Source organism: Amblyomma maculatum, chromosome 7 (genome assembly GCF_055883805.1).
Source record: "Amblyomma maculatum isolate TAMU_Amacu chromosome 7, ASM5588380v1, whole genome shotgun sequence".
NCBI lineage: Eukaryota > Metazoa > Arthropoda > Arachnida > Ixodida > Ixodidae > Amblyomma > Amblyomma maculatum.
This window is the reverse complement of record NC_139350.1, coordinates 98,374,490-98,386,507: the sequence shown is the minus strand read 5'-3', so window position 1 is coordinate 98,386,507 and position 12,018 is coordinate 98,374,490. Positions and strand designations below refer to the sequence as shown.

General features: G+C 42.3%; 1 protein-coding gene across 1 annotated transcript in view; it reads left to right on the top strand.

Annotated features, from left to right (window-relative positions):
- The window catches only part of LOC146184095 (uncharacterized), a 50,509-nt gene extending 39,254 nt beyond the window's left edge, over positions 1-11,255 (top strand). Inside the window, exons 4-5 of the mRNA XM_084608787.1 lie at positions 1,136-1,243; positions 10,877-11,255. Coding sequence (XP_084464913.1) covers positions 1,136-1,243; positions 10,877-10,986 — 218 coding nt within the window. The 3' untranslated portion in view covers positions 10,987-11,255. The remainder of the gene's footprint in view (positions 1-1,135; positions 1,244-10,876) is intronic.
- The last annotated feature ends 763 nt before the right edge of the window (positions 11,256-12,018 follow it).

Here is a 12,018-nt window from a genome sequence, read left to right as displayed (position 1 = left end):
GAAGACGCCGAGTTTTTTTCTGCGGTGATCGTCTTCCGCGGTGGTGCTCCCCGTATCTTCATTCGTGGTTGTGGGAAGACATTTTTTTCCAAAATTCTTGAGGAAGCTTTTCGTGCCGTCAATATCATCCACAAGATATTCTCCAGCTATTATCCTAGCTAAAACCTATGCTCTTATCGAGTGCTTTCACAGCACCTTGTCCGACCTGATTTCCAAGTACGTTAGTTGTGATAATGAGGACTGGGGCAACGTTCTGCCTTTTGTCACTTATTCCTATACTTCCGCCGTTCAGCACAACACTGGCTGAAGTCTTTTTATTTAGTTTATGGCCGTCAACCTACCACTGTATTCGATACAACCTTCTCTGCTCTTGCCTCCCAATCTACTTTGTCGGGCGGACAGTTTGATTCTCATATGGTCCATTGTCCGAAACTTGCCCCCCGCAACAAGGAAGTCGACCAGCAAGAAGGAAAATCCTGCTATGACCTGCACCACTGTGCACTCTGATATTTCCCTGGTGATGAAGTTTTTCTCCGAACGCTAGTCCCCACTCCTGAATTATGCGAGAAGTTTCTTCACTACTACGTCTGGCCTTACACCGGGTTCCAACAAACATCCCCGTGAAACACCACGTCAACTACCTTTTCATACCAACACCGATCGGCTTCGATGCTTAAAAGAAGTCCTTCACGTCTCTCTCATGAAGCCAGATGCCCGCCGGCCCTCTTCTTTCTAAACAGACACAAGGGTGGTAGCTTTGTGGCCGGCGGAATTTGCGTGAACGCGGTGCGCGAACTTTACCCTCTTCGCTTGTTAATCCCCATCATCGTCATCGTCCGCCGGGGTTCCGAAGATCGCGCGCAGTATTTCAAATGCATTCTGGAATGAAGACGTTTATTCCATCGGTGGCTCACAGCATTATATTTAGGTGTATTGAGGCACCACAAATATACGCGCAGCGTTGCATTCGTCCTCTGAGGATAAAAGTGCCATTACTCATAATAGTATATACTGCGTATGCACAAGCGGCTAAATGGTATTTCTCTGCTGACTGAAAAGCTACCGAAGCTATCATCATGGCGTTTTTGTTTCCCTGTTCCTCCAGTGTACAAAGAATTTATTTTTTCTTTTGCAGCGTGCAACGTATCTGACTGCCCTCAGAAATGTGCTCGGGAAAAGTTCGCCAAACTGAGCAACAGAGATAACTGCTACACACGGGAATGCTTTTGTCTCTTCGACGACCGTGAGTCTTGTCTTATTTAGCTTATGTTGTCAATATTTCACTATATCAGAAAGGAAGTGCCTGCAGTTCTCAATTGAAAGCGCCGAACGCATGCATGAAAGAATCGTTGCCAACAGGTGCTGCTTTAAAGAGCCTTGGTAATGATCACAAGTGCTTCCAGGAAGAAAACACACTCGAGACGACAAGGCGTTACTATCACACTTTCTTATACAATATATGTCGCTGTTCATTTCGTCTCCAGCGCTTTACTAGGCGGGACGGAGGATATTTGCCTAATATTCGTCGCGAGATGATGTCTCTTCTCAGCGGCAACCTGCGGTGTCTGCCGCGGAAGCTTCAAGAGAGAAAAATGTTCACGGCATGTGTATCAAACAATGACATCCAATCACGAAAGTTTTTCTGGAAATTCTTCAAGCAAGCTGAACTCAAAGGGGAGAAAATGAGTTCTCGTGTATACACTTAAAACCTTGTTTTTAGAAAACTATAACGAGATAACAAGCATAAGAAATTTGTAGCCAGTGCGACTGTCAAATATATGGTGGCAACATGTCACAATGACATAGCACATAAAAAATCTGCTGTTTGCGTTAAGTTTCTCCTTCCTCGGGCGTACTCAACCTATCAAACTTTTGTTTGAAAAACTTGCGCATCTTTTATTGTTGGTGGTTGCGTGGGGCTTAAGTTTATGTCGACTTACAAGAGCTGCTTTTCGACGATTCAGCTACATTACGGATGTCAAAAAGTGTTCTCTCTTATTTTTCATGCACACCACCTTGTTTTATTACGTTTCACACATTGTCTCTGAATAAGCAAAACATTTTTCAACCCGAAGCGTTATATAGTTCTTACACCTACTAGCATCTGCGTGAGCAGACTCCGTCTTAGAATAGTTATACGTATATACCTCTTCCGAAAACAGACTCAAGACAGCTCTAAATTTAACCTAGTGCTTCGTGTTTGAGCCATAACTTTGATTTCATGCCAATAAATGAATCAAACAGAACTTTTATGACGCTTCAGTGTTTTATAGTCAAGGCGCTTCGAAACATTCCTAGGATGACGCAGATTGTTCATAGCAAGAGGTTCCGTCCAAAATAACGTCAGTATGGTTTCAGTATAGTTCCTTTCTCTCTAGAGGAGAATTAGCCAAATAGTCCTGTCACATGGGCAAGTTTCGTTACACTTTCGTCAAGTGTACTTCCACTGGAAGAATTACACTTTCCGTGCGCGATATGACACCGAAAAAACAAGTGTCATTTTCAAAGGATAGCAGAACCGATATGCATGTTGTAGCACCCTGCGAAAATTGATCTGTCTTCCCGTAAATATTTTAAAAGGCAATGTGTTGTCGCAAGTGCAATTACCACAAACTAATATTCGGAGTTTGTTCATCTGAATACATGTCTTTGACTGCAAAAAGCTCGCGATGTCACACTGGCCTGCTTGGCAGCGCTTTTCGCTTACACGGTTACTGCTGTTCGCATGCAAAAACAAGCGCATTTGGGCTATATATTCAGGTTGTTGTGGTTATCGCGGACCTAGCAATGAGATTGATTTTCATCGTCAACTAAGAAAATGGCAGCGTCTACAGACGGAGAGGGGTCACTGACGTTCAGATGCGAAAAGTGCATGAGGTGGTTTGATTCAAAGCGGCGTGCAAGAAATAAATTTTAAAGACCAAACATAATAATAGGCATGGTCTCAGTGCCTGTTCGACGAAGCTTCTGTGCAGCCTCGACTTTCCAGCGGCGCAGCCACCACGTATACAGCAGCGTATTCGCGTCTTCGCAGCGTTTGTTTGGCGTATCGATGAACACAACGTACAAAAAGGTCCGCGTTCTGCCGCATCACGAACTTAGGAAAGAAGTTCGCAACGTTGATGGCACCGGATGCCACTAGCTAGCTTACCATAGTGGTGCTGCCCTTGAGTGCCCAGGGCCGGCATAGGGCACGGGTTATTAGCGCTTGGCCGACTCGTAGGTCGCCGCTAGGCCTAATTTGTTTCGCATTGAAGCATCAGCGGGCGGCGCTTTCGTATGGACCAGGTTAATAGTATACGGCTTACTCGTAGCACTGCTTTATTGTCAACCTTACTGATAGATAATAAGAAAAATGTACGATTAGATTTGATCGTTAGTAAGCAGTGTAGCTAGCACGTGTACAAAAGGACCGGGGCCCGCATGCTACGTTGGCGCCGCTATCGAAAATATTGCTACCTCCCCCACCTCGAGTAATCTGATTCGTAGAAACACCGGAACCAGAAGTAGCAGGTTCCGTTGTTTCCACCTATCAGATGACTCTAGGTCAGGGCGATAGCAACACTTTTGATAAGGACGCAAAGCGATGTGACGACGCGAACGCGACGTAACATCTGCTGGTCCTCAAGGTAGCGTACTCGGTCCTTTATTTTTATTATACATTATTTACCTCTCATCGTCGCAGGTGACTACATAACTTATCGTAAAATACGTTCTCTCAGTGACCATGTGTACATACAGCAGGACTTGGAGTACTTAACTAGCTGGCGCAGATCACGCCAAATGACACTCAACGCAGAAAAAATGCAAAATACTGAGAGCCAGTCGGAAGCATTCGCTTTCAACCTACGATTATTCACTCAATAGGATTTCACTAACCCGCACATGTTCTTATAAATATCTAGGCGTTCATCTTGCCGCAAATCTTTCATGTGCGACGCATATTGAAAATATAACCGCCAGAGCATCGCGCACGCTCGGCTATCTGAAGCGAAATCTATATAGCGCACCCATGTCTGCTCGCAAGCTCGCATTTTTAATTTCGTTCGCACTAACCTAGAATATGCATATGCCATCTGGTAACCACATCAAGAGTATCTAACCAAATGCCTATTAGCTGTTCAAAACCTTTAAGCACATTTTATTTCCATTTATTACAACCCCCCCCCCCCATTCCAGCGTGACTAACATCAAACTTGTGAGTAATAAGGATTATTACTGACAAGTTTACAATCACGTAGGGATATCGCGCTTATCTTCATACTGCACAAAGTAATCTACAGTCATCATGCATCAACAATGCCACTTACAAGATCGGCTCGCACCTCCCACCACCTGAATAACAATCAAAGTTTTCAACGTCTATTTAACTTTTCTGCCTTGCCACGAGCTATAAAGGGTTGGAATAGTCTTCCAGAATGCATCGCTTACATATCTGACCCACTAAGATACAAAAACGAATTGGGTACCATTTGGCAGCCTGAATAACTCTTTTATATTGCGTTCACTGTCTACAAGTTGATTTCGTCCAATGCCGCTAACTGCTGTATAATGTTATAATTCTTGATTTATTACTTTCCATGCAGACTCTAATAATTATTTTCTGTTCCAATTTTGTATTACTGTTCACTTTTGTATTTTTTACTATGCGCCATTGTTTCTGTGAAGTTGAAGTTTATTGAAGTTTGAAGTTTATTGTATTTCAAAGGTTAACAAAACATGAATACAGAAGGAGGTCCCAAAGTCAAGGACTGCGGTACGGGACCTCCTATAATGATTATTGAAAAGAAATACATATTGAGCAGTTGCAGAAATTATGCAATATTTCCCATCAGTGGGTTGGGGCGAATGAAACATGAATTAGTACAGGCACTATTGATGTAATAACAAAGAATAAACACCTAATCACATAAAGAAAACATAGGAAACAATTCATAAAAAGATATAAAGGATAACACTGGAACAGATTACCTTGAAAATTACGATAAGTGTGATAACAAAAACTGACGAAGAGCGGATTTAAAGGCAAAAATAGTTAATGATTGCTTGATAGTTGAAGGCAATGAATTCTAAAGAGTGGTAGCAGAGGATCGACTGATTGTTTTCCATAATTAGTGTTTGGTTTAGGCAGCAAGAAGTTGTTGTTGATGGCGAAACGTGTGTCCGTACGACGCGAAATTTGATCATTGGTGGTTAGTGAGAATGGAAGTAGCTCTCTAACAGATTTGTACATTAGGATACACAAACTGTAGTCGATTATTTTCTTCACAGAAAGAATATTGTGTGATTGGAGCAAACGAAGGGCATTTTCTGAGCGGTGACTACAAGTAATAATGCGTATAGCTTGATTTTGGATAATTTGCAGGGAAGATAAGTGCCAAGGGTACGTGTTTCCCCAAGATGAAATGCAGTACTGAATGTGAGTGTGGATGAACGATTAATATAGAGAAATGAGCGTGAGAATATCAAAATACGGCCGAACTTTAATTAGCATTCTAATGCCATAAGCCATTTTACGAGAAATAGATGTGATGTGAGTCCGAAATTTAGGTGCTTATCAAGTTCCACACCTAAAAATGACACATGATCAGAAGCAAAGATAGAGTTAGAGCCGATGTTAACAGACGGGGTTTCGCAGATAATTTTATGAGATGAGCTGAAAACTATAAAACTAGATTTGGATGCATTAATGGACAGCATATTACCCGGCACCAGCTTAATACATTGTCTGCATCAGCATTCAGTTTTTCAACCACCATGTTTATGTGTGAACCCGAGGTTAAGATGGTGGTGTCATCTGCATAAAGAAAACAGTTAGAATTATTAAGGCGCACAGGGAGGTCATTAATGTACAATAAAAATAAGAGAGGACCAAGAAGTGAACCTTGAGGAACTCCAATATTTGTGGTCTTGTATTTTGAATATGTCTCTGATATGAATACCGCTTGTTTTCTTTCGAATAAATAGCTTTTGATTAGAGTAAGGGCAGGCCCAGTTATTCCGATAGCGTCAAGCTTATTGAATAGAATAGTATGGTTAAGGGAATCAAATGCTTTGCAGAGATCGATGAATAATGCACCAGCGATGTTACCCGCATCAATGACGGATTTAATTTGATCAGTGAGAGCGATCACAGCTAATTCAGTAGAGAATCCTAATCTAAAACCAAATTGGTTAGGCGAGAGAATGTCAAATTTAGATAAATAGCCATTAAGTCGGACAACAATGGCTTTTTCGATGATTTTACTAAAAAATGACAGAATAGCTATAGGGCGGTAATTGGAAATGTTATGCTTATCTCCCTTTTTGAAGATAGGAATGAGCTTAGTCTTTTTCAACGCAGTAGGAAAAATTCCGGTGAACACCAAGTTAATAATGTGAGCGAGGACATCGCAAATGAGATGAGCAATCATCTTTATGTGAGAAGAATGCATATCATCCAGACCTGGACTGGTGTCCTTCAGATTGTGTATTATTTTGCAGATCTCGTCAGGTGACACAGGAAAAAGGCAAATGCTATGGGGAGATCGTTGTAATGTATTACTTGTAGCAATGTTAGAATTATCTGATAGTAAATCAAATGAGTCACTAAACGCTTCAGCAATGTCTACCGGGTTGCTAAATGTTTTCTCGCCTGAGGAAATTGCAGATATGGGAACTTTTGTGGTGGTTCTGTTTAGGAATGCTTTAATAATTTTCCACTTCTTGTTAGCGTCATTTCCGGCTAGATTTAACTCTCTTTCATAGTATTTTTTCTTAGCTGTTGTGAGGAGCATGCTTAATACATTAGAATAATTCTTATAGCGTGCTAGAAGTCTCATGTTGAATGGTTGTTTTTTGCTCTTTTTATAGAGGTTATCTTTTTTCCTTAAACTGTTTAATAGGCTGGAAGACATCCAGGGATTAATCGGAGCTGAATATTTTTTATTGCGCGTAGATACAGTGGAGCATTGATTAACAGCATTAAAGATAATAAGAAAGAACTGGTTAAATGCATTATCAGCGTCCTCAATGGCCTTGATTACTGACCAGTCAACACTGGCAATCCGTTCAAGGAATAATGCAGCACTCAGTGTTTTTTTAATGCGGAGTGTATGCCTAGCCTGGTTAACACAGTTATCCAGCTGCATAAAAATAGGGCAGTGATCAGTTAAATCAGCCTCTATGACACCTGCGTCGGGGGCGGTTATTAGGTTGGATAAGGCGTGATCTATAAGTTTACTTGAACCACTCGCTGAAACGCGTGTCGGAATGGTAATAAGATTTTCAAAGCCATGAATGTTTAAAACATCCAAGTAATCTTTATGTGAAGGGCAGTTGGCGTCTAATGTGTTAATGTTGATGTCACCCATTATAATTACATTTTTGCGTTCCATAGATAACGCGCTTAAGACTGTGTGTAAAGCTGAACAGAAATCTTTGACAGGAGACGAGAGTGATCGGTATACGCAACCAATGATCAAATTTTTTTTATCTTGTGAAAAGAAAGATTCATCCGGTTCAATCCACACAGATTCACAGTTTATCACTGCAAGAGCTAGATCAAGTCGGCGACGATAATGATAGCTAGAGGAAATAAAGATTGCTGTGCCACCATGAGCGCTATTGTTACGATGGCAGTATTCTGCGCTGTAAGAAGGTAACGAGTATAGTTCTTTATCTGTTTCGGACAGCCAAGTCTCGCTGACGTAGATAACGGAGAACTGGTGTTGAGTAGCTGATAATAAGTTAGCAATGTCGTCCGAATGTTTTCTTAGACTTCATGCATTAAAATGAATTAAAGATCTACAAAAAGGGGAACGATAAGATTTTAGGTTTGAAGGCGTGAAGTACGAGGCAATCCTAATGAACGAGATGGGCAGAAAAAAAGTATCCAATCTTAGGTGAAGATCGACAGATCGGACTCGGATTTGATACGGAAGACATGGCTATTCTCTGACTTACGTGCCAAAATTTGACAGTTTTTCGTCCAGAGATACAGCCATCCCTTTTCTTTCTTGAGTGCGCGTGCCCTAGTGAGAAGTTTTTTGTTTTCCATGGTCAGGTGGTCATTTACGTATATTGGATCCTTTACTTCCCCTGAGAAACCAATGCTACCAGTGTCAAGCCGTGCCTTGCGAGCCCTTTCCAAGAAGTCATTTCTTTTGGAGCGGGAAATGAATCTAGCAATAATGTTCTGCCCTGACTGTGCAGGGACCCGGTGAACGATATCCAAGTCAGAAGTGTCAACAAGGCAGCTAATTATCTCTCCAATTGACGCTACAATTGCAGCGCAGTCTTCGCCCTGTGTGCACGGGACACCTTTAATTTCTATGTTATTGATTCTGGAGTACTGATCTTGATTAGCGATGCGATTTTTAACCATTTTAAGCGATTTTAAGCATTTTAAGTTTTCGAGTTTGAGAGCTTTGTTAGCAGCCCAAAGTTCAGCTTGAGTGTCCTGAACTTTTTCCACCATATCATTCAAGAGCGTGAGGCTAGAATCCATGTCAGAAACTTCCTTATTCAATCCACTCATGTCAACTCCAGATTCCTGAAGCTTGATAGTTACCTTTGCAACCAGTTGATTAACTAGTTCACTCATTCTGGCCTCAAACATAGCTTCCAAGTTCTCTATTTTTTTGTTGCTAGTTCGGCATTGGTTGGCATCATGAAAAAAGGTGCATAAAGTACACAGCGACGCAAACAGAGTTAGCAGCAGCAGTGGTTGCAAGTCTAGGTTGACTAATGAACAAGAGAGTAAAGGCACCAACCTGGGTGAACAGTAAAATATGCTTAGCGGTAGAAATACTGTAACCCCTCCCCCTAAGACAATGTTTCTTGTTTGGAACCTGTGGAGTATTTGTATAAATAAATAAAAATAAATACGGACCCGGAACCAGCAACGGCCGCTATGAGGTTGAGAGCAGAAATATGCTTGTATCGCAAGTATTACTCCTACTAGCGACTCGGTACGGGCCAGCGATCACCAACAAGGATTCATTCTTGACATTATTTTACCCCATGGCGTATTACTTTCCAGAAAAAAACAAACTCTAGAATACTTTGTTTTTACAACAGCAAAGATGCGCCGTAAAGATGCTGACTTGGCGCTGACGGCTTGCAGGAGGTAAAGCGGTAAAGCGCTTGAGCGCTGTGTTCTTGTGTCGTCGGACAAATTTATAGACACTGATTTACAAATACCTTCAACTTCTCAGATGCCGCTTGACACTGAGCCTTAATATACGACTCATCAGCCATCAAAGAGTAGAAACTGACGAACGCCTACCCATTAGCGCAAACACTGAGAACGAGAGTAGCTGCACAAGTGTGTCCACATTGTTTTTAGTTGATGATGCCTTAGCTCTGGTGCCTATTGAAAGACACACTCATGAAATTAGGATAGAATTCTCAAAACAATGTAATTCTAAAAAAGAACGCATATATGATATGTGGATGCCCTGCTGTTGAGACTACACACTAAGCTGCACACTTCGCCAAACTCGTTACGAAGCAAGTGCTTTCTGGTGCGAGTGTCACTAAAGGTCGCCGTGTGATACAAAGCGAATGATACTAAAGCTGAAGGTTATTTTTTGAAAGTGACATTAAATCTACTCGTGTGACAGGAGTATAACTCGCTATGATAACGGTTAAAACGTGTTATACCGATTTCCAACAAATCATAGCCCATACGTAATGTAAACGTGTAGCGAACATTATTCGGCGCAGTTTACGCCACCTTGATGAAAATTAGCAGTGTGTATGCAGGTAGTGCCTGGAACAGAATAAAAGTGACCGGACGCAAACGACACTATAATTTTACATTGCGGAATATGAAGTGCAGGGATAACCAAAACTTCTCAGGCCATGGATTCTGCTTTTGATGGGCATATTCTTGCACTTCAGATCCCATTAAAGCTATCGATTATTTCAGAGGAAATAATAATGTCTCTTCTATCCTCCACATATATTTTGAGATTTGACGACATCGTAGCTGCCTGACACCCCTGCTCAGAAGCAAACCCTGTGGCCTCGGAAATTTTTGCTACGCTTATACCTGAACGGCATTGGGAAAAAGGAGATCGCGCTAAACCGATTTCGGATTAAAAAAAAATGATTAAGTGCGAAACAGCAGAGCCTGCCCCGCGAGCAGGCAAGAAAGATTCTTTAGTATAGGCAGAAAACTGGCTTTCGAATGCCTTAGGCACCTTTCGAAACCAACGTAAATGCATACTCAAAAGATTGACACCAAAGGAGTTTAACAGGCCGACGGAGAAATTCAAGACAGCCAGGGCTCTACTGCGCGAGCATTAAAGAGCAACCTGAATGCACCCAAGCAAGCGGTTCGATGTATGGGCAGCCTATCAAGAGCGGCATTCCTTTTTTTAATACTGAGACTGCAGTTTATTCTACGTGATTAATGCACGCATCTATCTGTCCAGTGACAACTGAGCCGGTCATGAAAGCGAAAGTCTATTCGCAAGAACGCATTTAGTCTCCCCGTCTCATATCTCTGGCATACTGAGCGTGATGCGGGGACTGTTGCATCGCATCAACTTTTTTAAATCACCCTGCTCTCGCCGTCACACATGGCGGCTTTGCTTCTGGTTTCCTTGCCGCCGTTGTACCCAGCTTCTAATGGCAGGTCGTTCAATCTTTATGGCGGTTCGATGAGAAGCGGCGTCATGCTTTCATTCACCATACCCGAGCGACTGCTATACCATCGACCCGGAAGTAAATCCTCGTTGTGACACACGAGGACGCAGCTAGCTTTTTGTTCAGTAGTCATGCCACCTGGGCAGCACAGAAAGCGTCCTCAAAGTCGAGGAGCGCTGCGATAATGTCACGCTCTAGAATGCGCATGCCAATTTTATATGATATCGTTTCTGGCGAACAGGATGCGAGAAACGCAACTGTGTCGAGGGCTGTCGAGGAAGAGGCCGGGAGGGCGACGGCGTCAAGGGAGTCTGCATCGGCAGCGCCTGCAGTTGCAAGGGGAGGTGGTGACATCTGACGCCCTTGAAGACTTCGGCTCTCCCTGGCCTGACCAGAGGAAATGTCGCCACTCGTACTACGAGTATCGGTTTCTGCTGTGCGCTACATAAAAAAAAAGGTGGCTGAAAGTGCCAGTTCATTTAAACACTGGTCGTTTCAAATAGCACTCCTGCGTATGGTCGGTTGCTGTAAAAGAAATTAAAATTTTTGTGCCAGAGCTTCAGGAAAATGCAAAATGTGAGATACATGCGGGAGACAACCAACATTACCCAGCGTTTTTAATCGCCCCAATAATGTCACATTGGCATGTGGTTTTCAATGTCTTAAAATCACAGATATAAGTTTCAAACAAAAATGCTGTGTTTTTACAAGGTCTTAGAAGGCGGTTGCTACGAGCATGCTGCGTTGTGGTATTTAATCCGCCAGTACAGTTGCATGCCGCAGGGACATAGGGCATAGGGTTTCCACTTTCCAGGAACTTAGCGGGTAGTGCTGTGGGTCTATCTACCCATGTTAACCCCGTGCGGAAATTTAAAGATGTTCATATCGCAGTGAATGTATAATTACCGCCTCTGGCAGGCGCACTGCGGCTCGACCATTCTCTATATGCTGACGTGAGCCTAAAAACCACTCTTTCTAAGGTCGTGTTATCATATTCATATATCTTCTGTTGCTAGAGCAATAATCAAAGAATACTAAAAGGATTCGTAGAGGTGTGCAGGATACAAAAGCAAATATTCTGATTAAAGAAACACAACAATACGCAGGAACCCTTCCTAGCGGATAACTCAGCGCTTCAGCACAATCCGGCAGGCATAGCAGCATGTCAGTGATGCTTTATAACAATATTTCAAGCATAAAATAAAATGTGCGGGAGTGAAACTGATATCTATCTAGCATTTTTTTCAACACCTTAAAAAGTACATAACTGCACTCAGTTTTGTTATTGACATTACGCCCCACGTGGCCCTACTACTACAAGCGTTTCGAATTAAATAAGACCAATTACATTATTTGAGAGCTGAGATCTCACACGGCAAGTAT